Below are 19,409 nucleotides of genomic sequence, written 5' to 3'. Positions count from 1 at the left end.
TGACATGCTATTGTGTGACTTCAATGGAGGGCGGATTGTCAGCGTACTTTATGCGTATTTCAGCGCCGAATCTGTGTGAAATTCCTAACGTCTGAACAGGGCATTGTTAGGATCTATTCACACGGTGCAGTCAAATTGCGGTGTATTGTTGCAATCAGCGCATAATCCTCAGCGTTTTGCTACGATTTTGCAATAATTGCAGCAATAAACGTTTTACCGCGAATGGCTGCGGTTTTGAGATAATTGGAGGTGCGCTATTTACAGATAAAACATGGTTAAGAAAATGTGTTTTACCTGTATATACTAAACGGCCAAATACCGTATCGCAAAATCGCGGCAAAATGCATGAGCGTGAACGTACGAGTTTTGCGGAAATTAGGCTCTGGAGATGATAGAGTTAAAAATTCCACACCCTGCAGATAGGTACAGCGGATTAGGATGAGGACACTTTCTGGCTGCCTGCGGTCGAAAGCACGCCCACGTGCGGTCGGCAAGATTTTTCGAATAGCTTGTTAATTCGCTGCGCGATATTGCCGATACAGCGTTTTTTTCCCACAAAAACGCATGTCCGTTAAAATGATTTTAAGGGGTAAATCTGCAGTACTACCGGAAAAATTGTGCGCCCAATTAACAAGCTATTTGAAAATCCCTCCCACTGCGACACTTGTCCCCACTCTTGGGTTACTTGAATTTTATTTTAACTCTTTCCTTTCCACAGCTTAAAGCTTTTATCTGTTGTATACATCATAAATGTCTAATAGATGCGGGTCCCAGCTCTGGGACCCGCAACTATATAGAAAACGGGGGTCTCCAAACCCCTGTCCAGCCAGGTGGCTACCTCACCTGGCAGGACAGGGGTCGGGTGACCCCCATTCTTGATATAGGTGCGGGTCCCAGGGGTGGTTACCCACATCTATTAGACATTTAGAATATATCCTGTGGATATGCCATAAATATCAGAGATGGGAATAACCCTTTAAGCAATTGTCTGCTGTTTTTCTAAAAAGTACATCCGTTTGGTGCATTATGTCACGCTAACGTTTTTTTGGGTGGGCTTTTCTGGATCAGCTGCCGTGTATAAGGGTCTATGCACACGTTGCGGTCATATTGCTGTGATATGATCTCGACATGTAGACGCTCACTGTGCATTTACTGTGTTCAGATAATACCATGTCCTATAAATTAGGTGTTAAAGGGTTAATCCCATTTTATAACATGATGGCATATTGCTAGGATGCGCCATCACTATGATCGGTGGGGGTCCATCCTCACCCATAGAGCTTTTTTAGCGCTATGTCCCTTTCTAACATTTCCATGTACAGTGGCGCCCCCGGCCACCTGGCTGTGCAGGGAACTACAGCCTGCCCCATTCAAATGACAATAATAAAGTTTTAATGTCACACTTTTTTTTTTGTATATACACTATTTATTTGTACATGGCCAAATTTGCCACAGTCCCAAATTTGCCGGGACTTTCCAGAATTAACAGAGACAGTCCCGGCAAATTACTGTCCCAGACGTGTCACGGCAACTGCTATTTTCAATTGTATCTGCGTCCTCAGGACGCAGATACAATTGAATACTATGGCAGAGCAGGAAACGATCTGTTCCCTGCTATGCCATTAACTAGTACTGGAGCAGAATCCCCGGCCAGAGCATTGACGACGCTCTTGCTGGGGATTCCGCTCATAGTGGGAGCCCCTGACGTCCCTGTCCATATATAGACAGTGACGTCAGGGGCACCTCCAGAAGAGGATACCCTGGCTAGAGTGTCGGCAACGTTCTGGCTGGGGATTCGGCTACTGGGGAAGCACCTGACGTCACTATCCATTTATGGACAGTGATGTCAGGGGCTCCTCCAGGAGTGTAATCCCCGGCCAGAGCATTGCCGACTCCCTAGCCGGGATTCTACTCCTAGAGGGAGCCCCAATGGCGCTATCTACAGGGAAAGGGGGCTGTATCGCTATCTACAGAGGGCACTGTGGCATTATTTACAGAAGGCATTGTGGCATTACCTACAGGGGGTGTTGCATTATCTACAGATGGCTCTGCGGCTTTATCTATAGGGGGACTCTGTGGCTCTATGTAGAGGGGTGTGGCACTATCTACAGAGGGCACTGTGGCACTATCTACAGGGTGGTGTGGCACTATCTACAAAGGGCACTATGGCATTATCTACTGGGGGTGTGGCATTATCTACAGAGGGCACTGTGGCATTATCTACAAATGACACTATGGCATTATCTACAGGTGCCGCACCCCTATCTACAGAGGGCACTGTGGCTCTATCTACAGTGGGCTGTGTGGCACTATCTACAGGGGGCACTGTGGCACCATCTACAAGGGGCACTGTGGCACCATCTACAGGGGGGCTTTGTGTCACTATCTACACTGGCAGGTGCCCAGTCTAATGGGATGAACGTATACACGGAGACTTTTTGTAGTGAAACTGATTGATTTGAACTCTTGAGTGACAGCTGCAGTCCACAAGATTACATACAACTCAATATACTTATTTAGACTGCAGCAGTAGCTCAATAGTTAAAATAAGATCATATTGACCCTAACCTTTAGGCCAGGACTGCACCTAAACTTTTTGTAGTGCCTCAGATTGATTTTATCTGTTGAACTACAGCTGCAGTCCACATGAATACATTGAGTTGCATGCAGCCTTGTGGACTGCAGCTGTCACTCAAGAGTTAAAATGAATTAGTAGCACTACAAAAAGTCTCTGTGTATATGTTCATCCCATTAGACTGGGCACCTGTAAGGGTATGTTCACACGTACACGTCCGATACGCCTGAAATTACGGAGCTGTTTTCAGGAGACAACAGCTCCGGAATTTCAGACGTAATGGCATGTGCAGGCGTTTTTCACAGCGTCCATTACGGATGTAATTGGAGCTGTTTTTCTATGGAGTCAATGGAAAACGGGTCCAATTACATCCCAAGAAGTGACAGGCACTTCTTTGACGCGGGCGTCTTTTTTACGCGCTGTCTTTTGAAGCAGATGGGTCGTGGAATAGCGGCTGAGCTGCAGTACTGCTCCTATTCAAGTGGACAGAGCCATCTGCTTACGTACACTCCATACCCTGCATAACATCCAGTGCCCAGAGGCAGCTGATCGGTGTGGGGTCCGGGTGTCGGACCCCCACCGATCATAGACTGATGACCTATCCTGTGGATAGGTCATCAGTTGTTCGTGCCTGGACAACCCCTTTAAATTACGCCTCTGCTTATTATGGTTAGGGCTTATTCAGACAAACGCGATATACGTCCGTGTAACGTGCGTCACATGGACCTATATTAGTCTATGGGGCCGTGCAGACAGTTGCGTGATTTTTACGCAGCGTTGGTCCGCTGCGTAAAAGTCACGACATGTCCGTTCTTTATGCATCACGCACCCATTGAAGTAAATTCCGTGGGACAAGCGTGATTTGCGCAACAGCAGTGAAAAGGACGAATGAAAACAGAAAAGCACCACGTGCTTTTCTGTTTACAAACATCCAAACGCAGTGTCATAATGATGGCGGCTGCGCGAAAATCACGCAGCCGCGCATCATACAGGGCTGACACACGGAGCTGTTAAGTGCCTTTTGCGCACGCAAAACGCCACTTTTTTTGCGTGCGCAAAACTCACGAGGGCGTCCGTAACGGCTGAAATTACGGGGATGTTTCAGCCTGAAAACATCCCCATAATTTCAGCCGTAACGGCATGTGCAGGCGCTTGAACGCCGCGTAAATTTCGGATGTAATTGGCGCTGCTATTCATTGGAGTCAATGAATAGCGGCTCCAATTACGGCCAAAGAAGTGACAGGTCACTTCTTTGACGCGGGCGTCTATTTACGCGCCGTCATTTGACAGCGGCGCGTAAATATACGCCTCGTGTGAACAGACAAACGTCTGCCCATTGCTTTCAATGGGCAGATGTTTGTCAACGCTATTGAGGCGCTATTTTCAGACGTAATTCGGGGCAAAAACGCCCGAATTACGTCCGTAAATAGGCCGTGTGAACATACCCTTACTCTGATCATCCCATAACCCACACTCAGTAAAAATCTGATAGATATTTTCCTATCATGAAATGAAATATGTGAGATAGGGAGATTATATAGTGAGCTCCACTAGGGGCAGGGACTGATAGTGATTACAATCTGCATACAGTGCTACAGAATATAATAGTGCTAATAAATATATAACCTATTACACTCATATGCTTATTTTCACTTATCCAACAGCTCCCCCTGCTGGCCATGTTATCTGTCACCAGTGCACAAATTTTTTTTTTTTTCTGTAACTGAGGCTCTGTTCACATTCGTTGGGAGCCTGCATCAAAATTTGGTCAGATTTGACAGGAAGAATGCAGCACTATTATTGCAGTCAAAAACGGTGGTATCTGTTGTGCGATGGATTCAACACTGTTGTTGTTTCTGTTATAGATAGAAACCAGAATCTTATATATAAACATTTGCACAATTAAAAAACCTTCATGATTTTGCAGACTGTTTCTTCTAGTACCTTTAAGGGTAAGTTCACCTGTAGCACAAATACTCCGGATTTTCGCAACGGATTTTGTTGCAGAAAATCCGCAGCATAATACGGTTTGAAAAAACGAATTTGCACGCTGCGTAAATGATAAGCAGAAAAAACGCTCAGAAATGTAACTGCGATGCTTTTTTTTTTTAAATCCGCAGCATGTCAATTGTATTTGCAGAATCGCTGCTTTGTTGTTGCGAGTTTTCCCTATTGAATTCAACCCAAATAACAGATGTTGCCGTTTTTTGCGCAACTCGGTAAAAAAAATAAATTATACTTACCCAGAAATCCGTGTTTCTTCGTCCGGGCCGGCCTCCTGAAATAGTGCTATTAATTCCATCCTCAATAAATTCAGGGGGTTATTTGAATATCGGGCGCCAAATATAACGGCACCGATATCTAAATAACCGAGGAGGGTAGGGAAAGAAAATGTAAAGTGCCCCAGGGTTTGTGCGGCCCTCTCCATTACATGCTGAACTCAACTGCACATGTATGGGCAGGTGAAAGGTTCTCTTTAAATGGGCTCTATGTAATGCTTCATTTCCCCTGTGGTGGCGCTGCAAGGAATTTGAACACTTGCAGCCAAGTTCTCCCTCAGATTACAGCTAATCTCTGGAGATCAATTCTCTATCACCTTAGTCGCCTGCTGCTCCGTAATACTGCGCATTGTGGACTCCATTTGCTGCCGTATGGTGCCCTTTTGGGTGCTGTATGTATGGAGCAATTCCTCTCTAGAAGTAATGCTATGAAGCATGCCACGATTTTTTTTCTGTTGGATTTGTACAATATGTCTCCATGTGATATCTGAGGCATGCTGAGGTACTCATCCACCTCTATAGTCTCTATGCGGCCATGTGCATGAGTTTTTCAATCAAACTTGCGTTTTTCGCTGCGTTTTTTACGGCCGTTTTTGGAGCTGTTTTTCCATAGAGTCTATGAAAATCAGCTCCAAAAACGGCTGAAGAAGTGACATACACTTCTTTTTCGCAGCCGTTTTTTACGTGGCCGTTCTTCACAACGGCCACGCAAAAAAAACGGCCCGTCGGAACAGAACGCTGTTTTTCCCATTAAAATCAATAGGCAGATGTTTGGAGGCGTTCTGCTTCCAATTTTTCCTCCGTTTTTCGGCTGTTTAGGGCCTGAAAACAGCTGAAAATAAGCTGTGTGAACATACCCAAAGGGAGAATACGGTGCCTCATGGAAGTGCCTTCTTGCACACAGCAAAGCCGCGTAGACGGAGCCCGTACTCCCTAGTACAGAGCCGCACAGCATCCGTGCACCGCCATACAGACTCAGGCCCTATGTATGAAGATATTGTCCCCTAGAACCATTTCTGAAGAATACCTCCGTACATTTGAAATCCAATAGAGCATGCCAAATATTTTTATGGGGGTACATCACACTGGGCGCCGTATTACCGTATCAGAGGTGGTACAGAGCCGTAATGCAGCCGTGTGGATAATGGCGCTTATCATAAATCAATCTGTATAACGGAACCATGCGGACAATCGAACTTATTAGCAGATTAATATAAGAAGTTTAATATACATAATGTAACACATAAGGGCATGCCCACATGGTGCTAAAGAAACGGCGTGTAAACGTGTCAAACACACTAACGTTCCTTGTAAATTATTGTAAAATACAGGCGTTTTTTATGTTTGTTCGGCGTGATTTTTGTCACATTTTATGTTCTTTTTTTCCCGTTTTTGGCGTATAATTAGGACTCCCATTGACTATGGGAACATTTGGCGCGTTTTATTGACCTGATGCTTTTTTTTTTTACGCGACACATTTTTTAAACACACTAGCGTAAGCAAAAAACGCTTTGTATGTACTAACTGTGCGCTTTCCCATTGATTTGAATAGTAAAATTAATCAAGCGCTTTTCAGCATGTAAAATGCACCAAAATATGTGTCAAATACACACCGTGTGAATAGGGCCTAAGGCAGCAATAAAGCTATTATGATTATGATCAGAGATGGTGTGTCAGGGCAGGCTGGGGCTTGTAGCTCCGCAGTATCCTGACTGCTGCGTTATACCGTGAGTCTGTGTGTAAAGAGGAAGTTTTCCCATGAGGCTTTGCAGGCGACCGGTTGTTCAAGATCCCAGTTACTTCCCTGAGTAGTGAGCTTGTCTGAATGTCTCTGTACAAGGCTGTCCTGGAACGTCTTGGGTTCCTGCCCTGTGACCTACTCAGGTAAAGGGCTGTTTGGGAAAGAGACTGCTAGAGGTAGAAGAGACTGCAGGAATTTGAGGGATGATCATATATATTATGTGATTCATTTCCTGGCTCCTCTGCAGAGAGTCTTATTGTGCAATGTGCGACATCCGTGCAGGTACCAGGTTTACAAGTAACGGGGGAGGAAAAACAAACATACACCACGTTATTTAGCACCGAATAAAACATTCAAATCCTGTTTATTACTTTAAAGTGATATTAGACCTAGGTGGGGTCCATGAGGTAAGACCTCCAGAGGTGGCCACAGTTGGATGATTTCATATGCAGACCCAGGAAGCTCATGGCCATGCCATTTGGGACAGGTGACCCTGCTCAGGATAGATTATCATCCTCTGGAAGGAAACAATGGCGGTTCCTATTCCATGACAACAAGCAGAGATCTTGGAAAACGTCAGTAATTGATATGTAAGGGTATGTGCACACACACTAATTACGTCCGTAATTGACGGACGTATTTCGGCCGCAAGTACCGGACCGAACACAGTGCAGGGAGCCGGGCTCCTAGCATCATAGTTATGTACGATGCTAGGAGTCCCTGCCTCTCTGCAGGACAACTGTCCCGTACTGTAATCATGTTTTCAGTACGGGACAGTAGTTCCACGGAGAGGCAGGGACTCCTAGCATCGTACATAACTATGATGCTAGGAGCCCGGCTCCCTGCACTGTGTTCGGTCCACTACTTGCGGCCGAAATACGTCCGTCAATTACGGACGTAATTAGTGTGTGTGCACATACCCTAAGGTATATTAGTAAGGCCCAGTTCACATCAGGTTTTTAGCCTATGTTTAACGTACACGCAGGGAAAATCTTATGACATATCCGGTTAAAGGACACCTGGGATGGATTACATACAGTGGAATTCGTCACCCATAGGCTACCATGTTAAAAAAAAGTATATGCTTTACATATACGTTTTTTTTTACTGGACTCAGCAGGACGGAATAGTGAAGTCTATTATGCTTTTCCATACATTTTTTGCAGTTTACTGATGTATATCGTCCAGACGGAGGGTAAGGAGACCCTCTTTTGGCCTCCGTCTGATAATGGAGGAGCCCCATGGATGCCTTTAGCGTGTACGTTGGGAGCTTTCCTGATCTAAACATAGGGCCAAAACATGATGCGGACAGCCCTTAAATTCTTTTAGCTTTACATTATACAATGAATAATATTTATTTGCTAAAACCGGAATACACCTTTAAGACAGTCTATAAAGTCATCAATCGTTTGTTTTTTTCACGGAAACAAAAGTTCTGCAGACTGCACTTTTGATTCCGTCAAAAAAAAATGGAAACCTAGCGAACGCAAACAAACGGAAGGCAACTGAAACAAAAGAATTACCATTGAAATCAAGGGTAATTCTAACGGAACCGTTGCTTTCCGTTTAATGTTTCGATCCTCTTTTCCTTTGATGGAAGAGAGGTAAATGCTAGAGTGAACTTAGCCTAAACTGTCATACAACGTACAGTATTAGGCCGGATTCACACGAGCGTGTGCGTTTTGCGCGCGCAAAAGGCACTTGACAGCTCCGTGTGACAGCCCCGTATGATGCGCGGATGCATTCTTTTCGCGCAACCGCCATCATTATGACACTCGTGGTGCTTTTCTGTTTTCATTCATTCTTTTCAGAGCTGTTGCGCGAATCACGCTTGTCCCACGGAAGTGCTTTCGTGTGACATGCGTGATTTTCACGCACCCATTGACTTCAATGGGTGCGTGATGCACGAAATACGCCCAAAGAACGGACTTGTCGTGACTTTTTCGCTGCGGACTCACGCAGCGTAAAAATCACGCACATGTCTGCACGGCCCCATAGACTAATATAGGTCCGTGCGATGCGAGTGAAAATCACGCGCGTTGCACGGACGTATATCCCGTTCGTCTGAATAAGCCCTTAGAGTATTACTATTTCTGTTTTCCTCTTTCAAGGGCGATTGACCGTTTGGGAAGTGCACGAGGGCCCACGGCCAGGGGGGGGGGGGGTGGTCCTCAACCCATTGGTCAATTAGAGGACTTCTTAAAGTTTAAGTGCAAAGCCTGCAAGTGATACCATAAATGCTACTCAAATGCATTTTATTAACCCAAATCAGGTGTATCTCAGCGATATGTTTGTTGGTTGTGGCAGGTAATGGCATCTTTTCCAGCAAAGAGACACAAACCTACAGTCTCTCCTGATGAGGATTTTGTTTCTCAAACACCCACACCAGTGTCCTCCTCCTTCTTACCTCTCTTCGAGGACAGCACCTTCCCCCAGGATCAGGCTCTACTCATTGAAGGAATCAAGTGGAAGAGACCGAAGGTAATTGATTGTAATTATTTCTTGACTTTCTATAACAAATGTCACCACGTGTCCTTCACTCCGTCTTCTCCTTGTAGGAGATCTGTGAATGTCCTCGATTCATTGTAGATGGAGCTACCAGGATGGATGTGTGCCAGGGCAACCTGAGTAAGTCTGTGCTAGATCTTACTTATGTAAGTTAGGCCCCATTCACACGAACGTGTTTTTGCGGCCGCAATTTCCCCGAAAATCCACGGGAGAATTGTGGCCCCATTCATTTCTATGAGGCCATGCACACGACCGTAGTCTTTGCACAGCCCGGGAGCCCGCACCGCAGAAAGAACGGGCATGTCTTATTACGGCCGTCTTCTGCGGTCCAGGCTCATTGAAAACAATGGCGGTGGCCATGTGCATGTCCCGCGATTTGCGGGCGGCCTGCGGCTGACAGTCCGCAGCCGGCCGACCCGAAAATCACGGCCGTGCACACGGCTACGGTCGTGTGCATGAGGCCTTAGTCTTAAAAGAGTCCTGGGTAGAGAGGAGTCCTGACTCTAGGTGGACATGCATGACTTGACCAGTGATGTTGGCTCTTCGTCCCGGGATAAAATAAAAAGCTCCTTATTTTTACCCACTCCCTAGCGCCTACTCATTGCATGCTGTTTCTCCATGTAGTCTACAATGGGGGAAACGGGAAAAAGGTTTTGACCATGTGATAAAGAGCTAGATTATTAATCTAGATGGTTGATCTGGGCTCCAACCAGGATGGACTCAAAAAGAATAACGATATGGCTTACAGTTACCAAAGACCATGGACCTAATTTTTATTTCATGGACACAGTAGTTGTCATGTATAGACATATACAGTGCTAACATTTTAAGTAAGCTAAAGTTAAAAAAAAAAATCATTTTATATATATATATATATATATATATATATATATATATATATATATACAGTATATATATATATATAAACAACATTTTTGTCTTCGCCAGTGTATGCACCGGTGAATTGCAGTGATTCCCAACCTAGAGTGTTGGAATGGGCTCACCAGAGGAAATTATTCTGAGGGCCCAACCTATGCAGAACATGTACGTGGCCCCTGATAATTGCATTGTAATCTTTGTTATCATTGTACACATAGCTCAAATCATTAATAAGGTCTAATAGGTTGTGAATCAGCCCAAAAGAAATAAACCTTAGTGACAAGTGATTGGCCCCAAAGTGACCTCCGAAATGTAGTGTTCTTTGTGGACTTTTGAGGCCCGTTATTTTGTCAGAGCCTGGACATTTACGAGGATCCTCTAGTACTCTCATGAGCCAATCTGACCCTGCAACCTATATGCATTGGGGGATCTCATAAAAGCTTGGTGTGGGGTGAATTACTACTTTGCTTGTGCCAACACTGGGCATCTTTAAGGAGGTTGAATTCGGTTCCCTATCCCCGCTGTAACAGTTACAGCATTTTCCGCTGTCAACTTCTGGAAAACCCAAGACAACAAAAAAACACTGGGGCTCTGTACAACCCTGGTTAGGAAAAACTATACCAGTAGAGTAGCAGCCCTGAGTTATATGTTTCACTGTACTGGTTATACAACTTAAAGGGTAACTAAACTTCTTAAAAAACTTTTGACATCTTAGTGACATGTCAGAAGTTTTGATCGGTGGGGGTCCGAGAACTGAAACCCCAACTAATCGTTAAAACGTAGTGGCAGAAGTGCTCAGGTTAGTGCCGCTTAGTTTCTGATCGACTTTCATTGGAGTGGTGTACGGGCTCAATACAAAGTCTTTGAGCCCGTACACCACTCACTCGGCTTTCAGAGGAAAGCCGATCAGAAGCAAAGCAGCACAGCACTCACCCAAGTGTTTCTGCTTCTTCGTTTTAGCAATCGGTGGGGGTCTCAGTGCTCGGACGCCCACCGATCAAAACATCTGACATGTCACTGTGACATGTCACAGTGACATGTCAAAAGTTTTTTAAAAGTTTAGTTACACTTTAATTCACGCTTGATCGTTTGAATGCCAATCTGGGTTGACTAGTCTGGGTTCCTCAATAAAATCTCCACTCTACAGGTAATTGTTGGTTCCTCTCGGCTGTGGCCTGCCTTTCTCTCTACCCCCAACTTCTGGAACAAGTAGTCCCCATGGATCAAGGTTTTAAGGATGGCTACAATGGCAAATTTAGATTCCAGGTAAAATACCATTCATCGGACACCGATGGTACCAACAAGATATACAATAATAATCCTGTTACACTTACAGTTTTGGCAGTATGGACATTGGGTAGAAGTTGTGGTGGATGACCTTCTGCCTACAGTTCCTGTCCAAAACAATGGGAGGACTCGATATGATTTAGTTTTTGTGCACTCTAAGGACAAGGATGAGTTCTGGAGCTCACTTCTGGAGAAAGCTTACGCAAAGTAAGTGCTATATGGACCGTTAGATAGCCTGAGCTTATACCGGTCTGAGATCTTACTTTGATTGTTCTTGCTACAGGCTGAAAGGTGGTTACTCCACTCTCCAGATGGGGTTTGCCGGAGAAGCTTTGGAAGATATGACTGGAGGTGTTGTACAAAGCTGTGATACCATTGGGCCATCTTCAGACTTATGGAGTCACCTACACAATATGCTTGAGAGAGGAGCACTTATCTGCTGTGGTAACACCCAGGTAAAAGAGTCTACATCGTTCTTCCCAAAAAATGTACCGCCAATAAACACATGCCTCTTTATCTATCACCAAACATGATTACCATGAGGAATATGACTTAAATTTCACACTAAATTAAAATGACCCCTTACAATAATCCCAGAAGCCTGCTACCAGCTCTGCAAATGATCCTACTGTCTCGAATAACTAGGAACAGCACCAGGGATAGAAAAACAAATGAAATAAAAATTTCCCTATTTTGTAAGTATTTTGTAATTTCACAAAATTATATATTAAATTCTTCACACTTGTAAACCAGGCCTTTAAGATTAGGTAGGCAGACATTTCTGAAGAGACATGCGGTCTAGCAGCGGCCTGTGGACTAGGAATAGCGCCGGCCTTAACTTTGGTTGGTGCCTTGTGCAGCAGCTTCTAATGACGCTCCCATTTATTCTCAAAACAGCATGCAAAAAAATACAATCATTCATTGCCAGATAGTTACCTAAATGATACTATCCACTCAAAAAACAAGCAAATGTAGCAGCATCCCATAGGGCACTAAATATGAGATTGGGTCTGCAAGCTTTAGGTGCCTAGGCTATTAGAGCCAGTGGCACCCCCTTCAGTACAGCCTAGGCATCTAAAGGCTGCAACCGCACAGATCACACACCCCTTAGGCCAGCCTTGCTTGATCCAGTAGATGATCATCTCTCTCGTAAGGGAAGTCAAGTAGACCTTACCTTACCAAAGAGAGGTGTCAAATTTCTGTTTTCTATTTTAGACATATCTAGCAGAATACAATTTTCCAGATAAATCGCCTCCTGTGTCACTCACTCTTCTTTACCCTGTGTGCCCCCTTACATATCAGGATAACATGTTCTCTGTTACCTTAATCATGTATGGTAATGTTACGGTTATAGGCAGGATGCAGTTTCCTTAAATAGGTTCTGTCACTAGTTTATTAATGCCCTATCTCCAAAATATGCTAATTTGACTATACTTGCCAAATAGGAGGCTACCCTTTCTTTTCACTCTAGACGATGTGATCCCCCTTCCCACCAGCCTCAGTCTCTCACACTGTGTGAAGCAGCTTCATGCTGATAGGACAGCGTCAGAGGCTGTGAGGAGGCTCCGCCTCAGGAGAATTACTGCTGTTACCTCCCACTTATCTAGTATAGCCTCATTTGCATATTTAGAAAAAAGCTCATAACTTTTAAAATAATAAACTTTTTGGGACACAATTTTCACTAGCATTATCAGTGTGACAGCGCCTGTTAGATTAGCGAGGAGATTGGGCAAGATCCTCTTTAAATGTAGCATGTTGGCAAGGCAAATTTTTATTGTATGTAATGAATGCTGAAAATTTTCTGTATTTGTTTGATCTTTACATTGTCTTTCTAACTTTTTATGGTATAGGGAGAAATTGAAACTACTAATCAGATGGGGATTCTCAGCTACCACATGTACTCAGTGACAGGGACAAAAGAAGTAAGTGTACAGGGGAGTCGCATTGGACCTCATAGAAGTGACAGCAGCAGAAGAACCGTGCCCTTTTACACAGGCCAAATATATATGTGTCATACGGTGCAATTTTAATCAGATTTTTGATCACATTTTTAGCCAAAAAGTAGAACTTTAAAAGAAAGGTCTCTGATTCCTTTTTATAGCAACCAGAGAGGTTGCCACCTCTCTTCTCACACACAAAAGTGAGGAAGTAAAGAAATGTTCAAGCAGGCCATACACATTGGATAAAAATCGGCCGAACCAATGATTTCAGCAGGATCAGCTGACTATCTAATGTGTATGGGGCATCCTGACTCTTAGAGAAAGAAGGATCTGGCATGTAGGATTTTAACATGCCCGATCCTTTGTCTCCGCGGGAGATAAGGCACTGCCAGAGAGGTCTGGCAGTGGTTTATTCCCCTCTCCGCAGTGTAAAAAAAAATGTACACTTGCATGGTTGTTTATGGTGGAGATGGAGGAAATAGCAGTCACTGTATAAGCATTTGGCCAATATCTAGCTCATGTATATGGCCAGCTTAAGCACAAGGCCCATCTAGGGTAGGAGAAAGAGGTTGTCCAGGGACGACAGCCACCTTTCTAAATCTAATGCCCAACTGGTAATGAACTCATATTGCCCCAAAGCAAGAGGCATTCTTTCCAGCAGCTCTGGTTCCAGGAGACATCCGGCTAGTCCCCTCAGTGTGACTACCTGCTAGATCAGCATCGATGGATCATCATTCCTAGTTTTTCTAATTATGGGCCATTTAAAGAATTGAATAGGAATAAAACAATTAGAACAAAATACAACAAATGTGTGAGCCCCATCAGCTCTCGGGACACAATGGATGACAACTTCTGACTCACGATTTACTGTAGCTGCTCAATTGCCCAGTCCATGCTAGAAATAGCATTTTGGATTTTTCCCTTGCAGCTCTATTGTAATGAGTGACAATTTGCCTCCCTAGTGCACTTTGTTTCGCAGTATTATGACTACTCAGTGATTACGTCAGTCATTCTAGAATTATATCTGCGCAAAGTATCTTACCCAATTTAACACCTGTCTTTTCCTGCAGGTTCAGACATTACATGGCTCTGTGTCTCTGCTGAGAATTCGTAACCCCTGGGGACACACAGAGTGGATTGGGCCATGGAGAGATGGGTAGGAGTTTTTCTCTCCTGCGTATACAGTTGATGAGCAGATAGATGAGATCTTCATGTACATTATATTTTTGTTTTCTCAGGGGGCCTGAATGGCAAAGTGTAAAAGACCCAGAGCAGTCAGAGAATGTAATATTAGAAGATGGAGAATTCTGGTAAAAAAAACTCTCGCCATTCTTAAAGCCCCTTTACATGTAATGACTTTTCAAACCACCAACAAATGATCGGAGAATTGAAAATTCATTCACGAAGATCTGATGGTTCATAAGGATGATCCTTGTCCGCGTAAGGAAATTCCTTCTGGTCCGACGAGGAGAATCATTGTTATCCATCATATGGGAGCCACCTATGGGATCCAGTTTCGAAGACCCCCAGCAAACAGCTGAGTTTTCCGTGGGGAAGCTGCCATAGCTTTCTAATTTCTTCTAAACTTGAATAGACGTTCATGTAATACATGGACAGCCCAAGTCCACCAGAGCGAGAGCCGTTGCTTGCTATCATCTCCCTACTCTGGTTCATAGAGGGCTTTCCGTGCAGATGTCACTATGCCCTAAGAGAGCATAAGAACAGGGGTTGTCCCCCTTATACAAGCACTTATTATTAGGGTTAATTTGCCAGGGGGTAGAATCGACAGGTTGCGAGTTGTGCAACCCCAGTTGGCCCATATATGTGAGTTATTTTCTATTGGTGAATATACAGGGTGAGTCAAAAGTCATGAACCGGCCAACTCCGAAAGCTTCTTGAATTACTGTTATATTGACCATTACCTCGATTTGTACCACCATATTGAATACCAGTTAAAAGTATGAAATCATTCGAGCATCCTACGGACATTTGGATAGTTTCCGTTCAGCTTGTATATTCACCAAAATGGGATCCCAAGTGTATGGGCCAAACTGAGGTTGCTATGGATCAAGATTGTCACAAGTTATAGAGACCAAATACCTACTGTTTCATTCCTGGCTTTTACTGGAGCTCAGGCAGCATATTAGATAATAACATATCCTACTATGTTGTTGGTTGAAGTTAGTTTGCTTGGCCCTACACATAAATGTACTCACCCAGAAGCTCACCCAAATAGTACACATGATTTTTTATCCAAATAATTGTAAACCATGACCTTGAAGCTTATTATTATCTGATAGTCACCAAAAATATCCCAAAAAGTCCATCAGGTTGTCCATTTTTCACCAGGCAGCTGTTGTCGTTACGAATGACAATTTGCGTGAAAATTTCAAATGGGTCTAACAGTCTAAATCCAATGTTAAATTGACAACTTTATTTTGCTAAAGGATGGTGTAGATTGTGGTAGATTGTATTGGACGGGAACAGGAGAAATAAGTTAAAAAATATATGGATGAAGACTAGTCTATTGAACAAGCATAGGTATAGTGGTATAGATTGGTTTCGAGATGATTGACCTGTAGGTATAGAATGGAATAATAACGGGGCAAAGCTGACACCATAATTGTATAGGCTTATATACGGGGAGGAGACAAGGATGCTTTAAGTGTGATTGACTATCTGGTATACATAGATTAGTAATGTATACCTCAATGCAGGATGGATGTTGAGGACTTCCAAAAGAATTTCCATATTCTGGAGATATGTCACTTGGGGCCACAGAGTCTTCTGCAAATTGGTGGAGCTGCTAAGCCTTGGGAATATGCCACCTATGAAGGACGCTGGGTGAAAGGATTGTCTTCAGGGGGCAGCCTAGCCATCAGTGGTAAGATAAAGAGTCCATGTAATATAGTTTATTCTTGTCTGTGCTGTCCTACAATTAAACAAGTGGTATTCTCTGCCATGTGCTTGTGAACCACAGCAAGTTCTACTAATTTTCAGCAAATCTTTAAGAAGGTTCAAAATGTAGACTGCAAATATCTGGCCTTCTGTGGGATATCTTCTATAGACTCCATTAGAAAAATAAAAATTTTTAGTTTTCTTTTACTGTTTTGCTGTTGTATGGATCTCAAGTACTTCTAAGTTACAATGGTATTGTCTTCCATCTTGTGTAACACTTGAAGGAGAAATCAAGTCAAAGTGATCTTCAGATATGTCGTAGGTGCATGTGAGAAGATCACGTTGGTGAATTCTAAGATCTCCGACCACCACTGATTTCCACAATGGGTTCTATAGAGAGCTCAGACTCCTTTGGTCGGAGATCTCTTACTGAAACTCCATTGTAGGCTTACAGTATTTCTGGAACCCTCTATGTATCGTCAAGTCTTCTGTCAACTAAAAAGTAGTATGTATGAAAAAATATGGTAACCCTAAAGTGACATTAAAAAACTTCCGTAATCTAGATTCAAAAACTTCATATTGTATAACTCAAATGTACTGCATCAAGGTACATACGAAATGTAGATACTGCATACTGCTTACAATCGACGAACCCTATAAAATTGGTCTATATGTGTAAAAAATTCTATACAACACCCCTATATTTCCGTTTTTGGAAATGACCCATGCAAGTAGCACCACTATGTTGGTTGTATCTGCAATGGGAAGTAATGGATTTATCCCAAAAATGTCTGACTGTGCTTTACAGATTATTACTGGATGAACCCTCAATTTTCCCTTACTTTGGGGAATAGTAATGAGGACACCTCTGAACCCCAAACATCATGCAGCTTTATTGTATCCGTCATGCAGAAGCATCAGAGGTTACGGAGGACTGGACACATTCGTGTAGCATGCCACATATTTCAGGTAAAAAAAAATCCATATATATAAATATACTAGTATATATCTGATATTAAATGTAGGTCTGTGATAAGGCAAATATTGATTTTTTTATAAGATCATTCAAGAACAGGAAAAGCCAAAAAACACAGGGAAAACATGGGGGTTGCTGTCTATTTATACTATTGATAAAATGTGCTTTGTAGTTTGGTAAAAAAAAATCTTCAATCTGGCATCTGCCACGTAATTTGACACCTGTCACAAATAATCCCAAATAACTTTTTAGTCTAAAATTGCCAGATGTTATGGAGCTTCCAGGTGAAAATGTAAAACACCAGACGATTAGGATCAATGGCAGGATGCGTGAGGTCCTCTAGGGTTTAGGACAAAGCTTAAACTGTGAGGCTGGACTAAATGGTGAGGTGCCTCAACTTGTTCAAGGGGGCAGCTCGAAGTGATTATATGCTGCATAGGCCTTTCTACGTCTGTACCAATCTCTGGTTTAGCAAGGTAACTGACGCCTGTGTTTATTTTACTCTTATACTGGGTTTCCGGAGATAAATTAAAAATAAATTGAGATACATTTTCTAAGTTCAGCATGGACCCCGACCACTGGCGAGCCCCTGGATTAATCATGTACTGACTGATGAGGTCCTAGTAGGGATGTTGAGAAGCCATGCTTGAGGACTGGGGATGAGCTGTAGATGAGTTCTTGGAAAGGCACATTTCTTGAATTTTGAAGTATGTTATAAACCACTGCCAGCGCCATCTGTTAACATTGAATCACACCGGTCCAATGGATTCCAGATAACGATAGAGCTAGACGGTGGCTTTGGCCACAATGCAACCCCAGGGTTGACACGATCACGACCTGACAGTCGCATGTAGTAAAGGCTAGGGCTATACGGCGACTTTGGACGCAATGCAACCCAAGGGTTCCCACGACCCAACATTCGCATGAAATACAAACCTGCTGTATTTCTTGCAACTGTCGTGTCGGGGTCGCAGCAACCCGTGGGTCACAATGCGGGCACATTGACTTTTATTACTTGTGATGCATGCAGAGGCACACAGCGAGCTTGGGCCGTGCGACCTGTGTTGTGGCGAATGTCGCCGTGTAGCCCTAGCCGAATCTTACTGTATGTAACAATTATAGTGTTTATGAAAGAATCTATGACCAAATTTGAAAATACCGGTAGCACGTGGAGTAGTATGCACTTTTTACCCGACTGTTTGTACCCAAATGTTGCCAAATAATGCCATTCAGAGCCCAAAAAAATACCGCCATACAATGCCTAAATAATACACTCCATACATCATGTTTATAATACCACTATATGGTGCCCAGATAAAAGAAAATGTTAAAACAAACACAAAGACACTCCATATGGCATAATCTGTTACAAGTGTATCTCTAGGAAATAGAAAAATGGTCCTGCTAACCTGGGGTAATTGTGCTAGGAGCACAAGTTAAGGCCGTTTTACATCGGCTGATAAGCGGCCGGTGCAGCGAGCGCAGATCAACGAGACATCGTTGATCGGCGCTCATTTGCTCCTGTCACACGGAGATATGTAAGGGGACGAGCGGTTGTTACTCAGGGAGATGCGCTGCCGACAGAGATAATATTTCACATTTTTAAAACGGTACGACCAGAAGATGATCGAATATTTGCTCGTTCATCTGCTGATCGTTCCTTTTTTTACACTGGGCAACTCTCGGCAACGAGCATTCTGTGAACGCTCGTTTGCCCGATAATCGTCCAGTGTAAAACCCCCTTTACTTGCTGACTTGTACAGATATTGAAGATGCTTCCTTGCGTCAGTCCTGGATTATTTATGACCCATATGATCAAAACTTAAATCACTACTTCTGTGAAGTCATTAGACTGTTCAGAACTAGGGAGCTCCATTTGTAGATCCAATAAACCTCATGCACATTCTGGTGGTTTAGGGCAGGGAAGTTTTACATGCTCCACTCTCAGGTAACTCCTGGGGGTCCAGGCTTCGGGGACCCACTAGGAAACACATGCAATGGCCAAGTTTGCCATACAGGAACACTGGCATTGCCCATGGCTTGACAATTACTTTACAACTGGTTCGCGTGTATTTTATAGGTCCCTAAAATGGTTGCATCCTCTTCACCCAAAGTTTTATAAATATGGCACAATGCAAGTCTGAAATACAGCGATGATTAAAATTGCATGGTGGCATCAAAAACAATGTGTCATCACTCACGTGAACCAATCAGAATCAAGCATTTATCTTATTCACTGGTTAGGGCCACTAAACGTATTTTGCTCCATATAGTGGTAATCGGGTGGCTATTTTATCCTTTGACATTAAACTTTATTGGTGTATAT

General features: G+C 43.4%; 1 protein-coding gene across 1 annotated transcript in view; it reads left to right on the top strand.

The window, feature by feature from the left end:
- The first annotated feature begins 6,659 nt into the window (after window positions 1–6,659).
- LOC142658854 (calpain-1 catalytic subunit-like) overlaps window positions 6,660–19,409 on the top strand; it is a 37,363-nt gene continuing 24,613 nt past the window's right edge. Inside the window, exons 1-11 of the mRNA XM_075834467.1 lie at window positions 6,660–6,738; window positions 8,903–9,076; window positions 9,154–9,223; window positions 11,130–11,248; window positions 11,319–11,476; window positions 11,553–11,724; window positions 13,120–13,191; window positions 14,280–14,365; window positions 14,448–14,519; window positions 15,927–16,093; window positions 16,916–17,076. Coding sequence (XP_075690582.1) covers window positions 8,906–9,076; window positions 9,154–9,223; window positions 11,130–11,248; window positions 11,319–11,476; window positions 11,553–11,724; window positions 13,120–13,191; window positions 14,280–14,365; window positions 14,448–14,519; window positions 15,927–16,093; window positions 16,916–17,076 — 1,248 coding nt within the window. The 5' untranslated portion in view covers window positions 6,660–6,738; window positions 8,903–8,905. The remainder of the gene's footprint in view (window positions 6,739–8,902; window positions 9,077–9,153; window positions 9,224–11,129; window positions 11,249–11,318; window positions 11,477–11,552; window positions 11,725–13,119; window positions 13,192–14,279; window positions 14,366–14,447; window positions 14,520–15,926; window positions 16,094–16,915; window positions 17,077–19,409) is intronic.

Source organism: Rhinoderma darwinii, chromosome 8, assembly GCF_050947455.1.
Source record: "Rhinoderma darwinii isolate aRhiDar2 chromosome 8, aRhiDar2.hap1, whole genome shotgun sequence".
NCBI lineage: Eukaryota > Metazoa > Chordata > Amphibia > Anura > Rhinodermatidae > Rhinoderma > Rhinoderma darwinii.
This window is presented reverse-complemented; position numbering and strand designations above follow the sequence as displayed.